The sequence below is a fragment of the Lactuca virosa genome, chromosome 8 (assembly GCF_052849685.1).
Source record: "Lactuca virosa cultivar CGN04683 chromosome 8, Lactuca_virosa_CGN04683_v6, whole genome shotgun sequence".
Taxonomy (NCBI): domain Eukaryota; kingdom Viridiplantae; phylum Streptophyta; class Magnoliopsida; order Asterales; family Asteraceae; genus Lactuca; species Lactuca virosa.
The window spans coordinates 326,765,095-326,772,470 of NC_136433.1; the positions used below are offsets into that span (position 1 = coordinate 326,765,095).

At 34.0% G+C, this 7,376-nt stretch overlaps 1 protein-coding gene across 1 annotated transcript; it reads right to left on the reverse strand.

Moving 5' to 3' along the window:
* Positions 1–203: 203 nt before the first annotated feature.
* ASY1 (DNA-binding HORMA family protein) lies at positions 204–5,113 on the reverse strand. The gene is made up of 19 exons (XM_079067591.1): positions 5,033–5,113; positions 4,876–4,932; positions 3,891–3,987; positions 3,732–3,800; positions 3,550–3,642; positions 3,341–3,467; positions 3,197–3,266; positions 3,079–3,120; positions 2,741–2,962; positions 2,612–2,651; positions 2,487–2,528; positions 2,269–2,393; positions 1,658–1,670; positions 1,497–1,573; positions 1,163–1,403; positions 964–1,080; positions 766–902; positions 547–687; positions 204–464 (listed from the first exon to the last, which is right to left on the reverse strand). Exons 1-19 carry the CDS (start codon positions 5,033–5,035, stop codon positions 405–407), a joined length of 1,773 nt encoding a protein of 590 aa, XP_078923717.1. The 5' UTR covers positions 5,036–5,113; the 3' UTR covers positions 204–404.
* Between the last annotated feature and the right edge of the window lie 2,263 nt (positions 5,114–7,376).

Sequence of the window (7,376 nt, forward strand, 5' to 3'; positions counted from 1 at the left end):
ACCATGTCCATTCGAAAGAGGTTTATCATCTTTTGATGTGGCCAACTTGTGTTTATGAGCTTTGGAGCAAGTGTACAAATATTATGCACATGAAAGCAACATTAATATTTGTATCCGCAAACACATAACAACATTATTAAACTACGTATTATTAATTTTTTTTCTTTTCTACTAATGGAGATGATGATAATATAATGCAATACTTGTTGAGAAATTAAAATCATGAATACGCTTATCAACCCTCGGATACATACTTTCAGTATTAATTCATGAGTCTATCGTCAAGCATGTGTATTTAAAAAGTAACGAATAAGATCAGTTATATAAATGTATCTAGTAAATTCCTCTAAATCATGACATCAAAAAAACAACTAAAAATACGTCATACATGTTTCCTTCGCCTTTCACGCTTCATGAAGTTGAGATTTCTGACGTTTCATGTTCTGAACGACAGGCTCCTTTACCTATAAACAAAATTCCAATTTTCAAATAAAATTAAAGTTTTGTGGTGAGGAGGAGGAGGAGGTTATATATGTAATTACGTACCGTGCTTGCTTTTCGGAAACGTTTGTTTATGGTGGTTTGGCTACAAACCGCAGTATCCATTTTATCATCCTGATTGATATTTCCATTTCTACCCTTTTTCATCCCTACATAGCTCTCTATGGAAGATAACGGCTGCAAAACCTATATATTTTATAAAACATTAAAAAAAATGACAAAATTTTTAATAAAATTAGAGTGTACTGAGAAAGTAAAAAGAACCTGATTGTTGCTTGTGGGGGTGTTGTTCTGTCCATTCTGTCTGTTGGACACACTCTGCTGCAACTCAGGTTTACCCATCGATCGTGTAAGCTCTGATCCAATGGAGTGGAATGCGCCAAGTGTCGACTTATTGGTCCCTGATCAAGTTGTCAATAAGTAAAATGATTACATATAGAAATTATTATAATGTGGGCCCACCTGCTTGTTTTTCCGAATGGTTGTTGGTGTCCAGGTCCACCATAGTATTAAAGTCTAGAGCTTTTTTGACTTCATCAAGTTTCTTCTTGGTTATTTCAGAATGAATCACTCGCTTTCCTGTAACAATAATTAAAGAAAAGGTATAAATAATTATTCAATGACTTTGATTTTTATTAACCATAATAATAATAATAATTACCTAGCCTACGGCTGCTTGAGGTTTCAATAAACCCTTCTTTGGTCATTTTATCCATTAATTTGCGAACTGTGGTTTGGTTAACCTCACCACCAAGTTTTGTTTGAAGCTTAGGAATAGTAATGTAATCCATTGGAAGAGCATGAAAGAGTGCCTTCATGTACATTTGACCTTCAAGCATTGTGGGTGAACTTTTCTTGCTGAGGGTTTCTTCTTTCACAGCATCAAATTCATATTCCGATTTCTATTATTCATTCATGTTTTAAATAAGATTAGTAAATTATTTAAAAGGGTAAAAAAGTAATTAAATAAATAAATAAATAAATAAAAAGACGACCCCAGGCCTCTCAATGTTGAAACTGTCCTTTCCGGATTTTGAAAGAATGCCTTCGTTAACAAGCTTGTTCATGACATCTGAAAAAAACGAATGTAATATTTATTATATTTATGGAAGGTGAATTTTGGTTTTTACTTTGTTTATCCGGATTCTCTGGTTACCTTCAATCAAAGCCTGCAAATAAATTAAACAAAAGGTGTTAAAGAGTAAAAGGCAAGTAATGGCAATGTACTTTTTTATTTTATTTAATGTGTAATAAAATAACCTAATTTTATATTTTCCTACCTAATTATAGCAATGTCATCCAAATTCAAAGCAATAATTGAATAGAATTTTCAAAGTACAATGTCTTAATTAAAAACTGAAAGTAAATTGTTATACTTGGGTAGATTTTTCAATGTAGGATGTCTTAAATAATTAAGCAACTGAGTCAAAGTACGCTGTTATATCTTGCATTTGGCTCTAAAGAAAAATGTTTACTACTGAGATGAAAAACGGTTAAATGCAAGAAATAGCAACATATTATTTTATTGTGTATTATAGCATTCCTATTTCAACATTATACTTTGAAAACTCAACCCGATTATATAGCTATGTCATCCATATTCAAAGAAATTTTCACTGCTACAATTGGGTAGTTCATTCAAAGTACATGTCCTAATACAAAAAAATGAAGTATAATGTCTTAATAATGTTGTAAAAGATAGAAATGAAAATAAGATGCTATGATAAACATATTATTCAAAGTTTAGCTTTGAAAAAAAATGTTTACCACTGATATGTCAGGGAAATTTGCAAGAACATCAGTGACATCAAAAGTGTCTAGATGATAAGCACTGATCCAATTCTTTACACGGTTCAGTTGCTGTTCATCTTCAGCTGGATCCTGAGTATCATCTGCATATTTAACAGGTTATCTTGTAATAATTTCATAGAAAAATCGCTCTAATTATATAATTTTAAATGTATGAAAAATGATTTTTCATGCACCTTCATCAGCCATGGTCTCATCTGGTTTCTCTTTTGGTTTGTCTGAAAAAGTAATAATGATTGTTTGAATTTTTTAACTCCAAGGATAATGAAGAAATTAAAAAATTGATGGCTATTATTATTACCTACTGGTGCCATGATGTATTCGTCATCAGAAAGGCTAGTCTGAAAATAAATAGTATATTAGCATGAGGATTTATAGAAGTATAAATTAAGTTTATAAAATAAAATAGTATATTTGACACTTTAATTACCTCACTATCAGCTTGGCTATCTTCATCTCTCTCCATTGAATCACCTCCCACACTCATATTTTCATCCTCACAAGGATCAAGAACACTTTTGACCTTAAGAGATAATACAAAATGCTTGCTGTTGACATTGCCAACTTCCATTTTCAAAGGATTTTTGTTCCATGGATGATGGGCTTCTTCCTCTGTGCAGCCTCTAAAGAATGGGGGCTCATAATCAGCAGGCTACAAGATTTTAAAAAAAAAACAGTTTATCAATTCAATATATTGCAATGTTATTGGTTATGACTTGTTTCAGAAAAAAAAAATTAGAAGAAAGGTGCTATATATGAAGATTATACCGTGACATCATCGTAATAGTGGAGTTTCATCAAAATGGTGCGCTGAAACAATAGTCAAGTTAGATGAAGTTGGAGATGAAAAACTCTTTATAAATGTCACTACATCAAAAATGAGTACCTCTTCTGGCATTTTATCTAGAGTTCTCATTAGTTGTATCAGGGTACGAACCATTTTACAAGCAGAGCTCCTGAGATAAAATGTTGTATTAGTTAACTAAGATCACAAGTTGGGAATCAAAAAAAACATAAGGGAATATAGTACTTCATTTGATTTGGGGTGATCTCTGTGGTGGAGTTACATTTGAATGTTTCCCCTTGTTTCTTGTTTCCAATTCGATTAACATTCATAGAAACCTCTTGATTGTCAGCATTTGAGTAACTGAAAGAAACTGCAGGAGAATATATGTATATAGATCTTAGTAAAGCAAAGTAAAACTCCTATTACACATTCATATTATAACAGCTACTTACAGGAATATTCTTCAATCATTGGCCCTTCTACTGTCTGGCACACACAGAACATTAGTGTCCTGAGATATTTCTTCTGCAAAGCATCATATACACCTGCAGGAAAACAACTCATGAAAAATCAATAATAAAAACATAGAAACTGAAGCTCAAAAGCATTAAAGAATGTTTATGAATCAGTATACCTTTCTCCATCCAGTCAATGAGTCTTCTGGACTCTGCATCCATAGGCATGAGCTTTTTGATCTTCATCTCTGTTGATGAACCAATAGAATCAAAGCCGTTTTATAAGGTATAACCTCTCAGCTACAAAGATCTTCACCAGAGAGACCAGTAGTACGTACCTAAGGCTGGGACACCCTTATCACTGAAATATTTCTCAGGAAAAAGGCCTCTGATATAACTGATATTGAATATTGCTATGCGTAGTAGGTTCCTTGTCTGTTTTCAAAGGAAATAAATCATGAGTTATCAGAACTGATAAATTACAAAATAAAACAGTAAAGTAATTGCTCTACATTTAGCGTCAAAGGCTTCGAAAATAGTTTAGGATCGAAAATGTTATACTTATTTTCTAACATCATCTGAACTTTCTCACAATTGCAATTGACCTTAAAACTCCAATTTGCTACTGAAATCGATGTTAGCAAATAAATCACTGGCCTCGTATAACATTAGCCTTCTTACATTCTACAATTCTTAGCGAGGTTATGAATTACAGTAATGGATGCTCAATGAATAAAGCAAAACCTAGAAAAATACTATGTAATCTGCAATCAAATGTCATTATGTATAAAGTGTAGCTGAAAACAGACTCTAAATCATGTTTAACCGGTTGTAAATACAATGGAAGCTTGCTTTGAGTCTATTTCGCCGTCCTTTTACAGGTTAAGTCACCGTTAATTTACAGAGATCCGATCGATTACAACTAAACAACGACCATGAGGAATCAAGTAATAACGATCATCGGAATTTCAGTTACTACGATTCAAGTTTCATAGAATAAGGATGACTATTTTGAATTGATTAACGTGGATTAAATTCGAGAGAAACAGATACATTTGATCCGTATGTAACGCAGCTAGTAGAAGAAAATTGATCAGATGCAAATCACAATTATCAATCCCGGTTATCGGAAAAACTAGCAATAGTTATCACCAGAGATGGAAATGTTATCACCAGTAGCGATAATATGAAATAAATCTATAGAAAACTAACTGTGCACATGAATTCAATCACATAAATCACGAAATGTATCAGAAATTTTGTTTCTATAGAAATCAAATCACTACGAGTAAATCAAAAGCTCGATATACGGAAGATAATTACCAGGAGAAGAGAATCCTGCTCGGTAATCTCCGCTTCCTTCACTTTCTGCTCAACAATCTGAAAATTCAGAGAATCGATTATCAGGCAGTAGAAGATTGAGAATTAACAGATCAACAATCTATCGAACTTTTGGAGATGAAGAAGCTTCGAAGCTTACCATTTTTCCTAGTTCGAAGAGAGAAATGTGTTTGAATTTTGGAAATGTGGGTTGAAGAATGAATGAAGTGGCGGGAGAAAGACGATGAGGAGGGGATATATAGTATCCAGGAACAAACTTAACCATGGTTATATGATGACTTGGCACGTGGCTGGGGTGAAGCATGCAGAAGACACCGTTGATGGAACGTTAAGGTCAGTTGAACGATGCCGTTGACACGTTAAGGAAATTCGATCATCATGTTGAAGATTTTATAAAGTTGCATATATAGAAATATGTTATTAAGATGTACTTGTAACGATGTCGATTTAACTCATTCATTTATAAAAGGTTTTATTTGGATATAGTATACATTATTATACAACAAAATGGAAAAATAAGCTGAAAATAAGTCAACCATGTCTAAATATGGTACCTCAAAACTTTATATGGTATCAAACTCTCAAAACTTTATATTGTATCAAATAGGGCAAAGCCAGAAAAAATTTGTAACATCCAAAATTTTCATTTTAGAATTTCACATAAAACATTGTTCACAAAAACCATCCCAAGAAAATCACAAGTGTCAAATACATATCATCATCAAAATAGAGTGTCCCAAAATTATCCGGAAATAAAACTACAGGCGAATGTGTACAATCAAGCCTTCACCTTCCCGTGATCATCAAAAGTACCAGAAACACATTTAATCAACAACTGTAAGTACGAAACATAGTGAGTTCCCCAAAGTATCACATACAACACAACACAAATAAACAGCTATGGGTTATCAGCAACTCTGGAGACTACCTATAGTCCCAGTAGGCAAACCGCACGCCTGTGGATTATCAGCAATCCTGGAGACTACTCGCAGTCTCGACACACACATTACCACATATCACAATCATAGTAAATAGACCCAGCTAGTCAACGCATATATTCTACCACACAGGTAAGCATAGTGAGGAGACTCACCTTGCACAGATGATTGATAGAACTCACACCCGAACTGCCGGAACTAGACTCCGCCTATTAATCACATCAAACAACCCTAATTAACAATTAAGGTAATTATACAAACTCAACTAGTCCAAAACTGAGTCTAATCCACAATTTGGGCAAAAGACCATTTTGTCACTCACAAAAGCAAAACCCTCACAGTTGACCAAAAGTCAACCTTGGTCAAAAAGTTAGCGATCCATGCCATCTGGACAGATCACCACGTCGTGGCCTCTTTATGTCACACTGTGGGCACTCCACGACAAAACAATCGGGCTTCACTAGTCGCCACGTTATGGCACCCAACCCCATGTTGTGGGAACTGGGTTCCAGCGGTCTAACAAATTTAGCTCTTAATTTGTTAAGATCTTTCCTTCCAACCTTCCAGAATCCTTCTTAAGGTCTAAAGCATGCCAAAGATAAGTTCTTTTTTAGACATGTATACCCAATACAAGTCTAGATCTCAAATTAGGCCAAAATGAAGAAATATTACTAACAACCTCATGCACGAAACTCAAGAAAGCATCAAACTCCAGATCTACAACATATGATGGAAAAGTGACCTTAACAATCCATAAAGTTGCTAACTTTATGGACTCCATGCATTCTACTCAACCCAACATGAAGAGATATGGACAAAAACTTAGATCTAACATGCTTGAAAGAGAAAGGTAGGAACTTGAGGACTTACAAAGGTCCAGATTCAATACAAGATGATGAGGAATAGACATTCTTGCAGAACCACAACACCAAATGGGCCTTCTTCTTCTTCAATAATAAGCTAAAGAGACACCAAGAAACTCTTAAAGTAAATAATGGGGCTAAGGTTTGGATGGGGTGCTTTCTCTGGGAATGGAGGGTGCCAATTGAGGCAACCCTAGAAGTTAGTGCCCTTAAATAGGGCACCAACCGCGAAATTAGGGTTTAGGCCCAAAAAAGTCCTCACGTCGTGGCCACATACTGCCAAGTCGTGGGCACTCCACCACGTCGTGGCCTTATGATGCACAAAATAATTTAAAAACATAACTTGAAGATCCAGGCGTTACAATTTTTTAGGTTGTTCCTTATAACATTAGAATATATATATATATATATATATATATATATATATATATATATATATATATATATATATATATATATAGGGCTAGGTTCAAATGTGGATGAACATTTATTGTGCGAATGTGTGGACAATGTTATTCTGTGAGAATGAGTAAGGAAATATGTTGTTTGGTAATGTGAATACGTTCAACCTCACATAAATATTTTCATTATCTCGCATTCTCACTAATTAAATCGTCTATAAGGGTATTATAGACTTTTTTTATGATTCTCATTCTGTCAGAATGTTGTCAAAATGTGTTAT

Excerpts from the sequence above, each read along its gene's own strand:
- ASY1 (XM_079067591.1), bottom strand. Across the intron at positions 2,394-2,486 it reads TGAGACCATGGCTGATGAAG|ATGATACTCAGGATCCAGCT; the intron begins GTGCATGAAAAA and ends TTAAATATGCAG. Across the intron at positions 903-963 it reads CCATTCGGAAAAACAAGCAG|GGACCAATAAGTCGACACTT; the intron begins GTGGGCCCACAT and ends CAACTTGATCAG.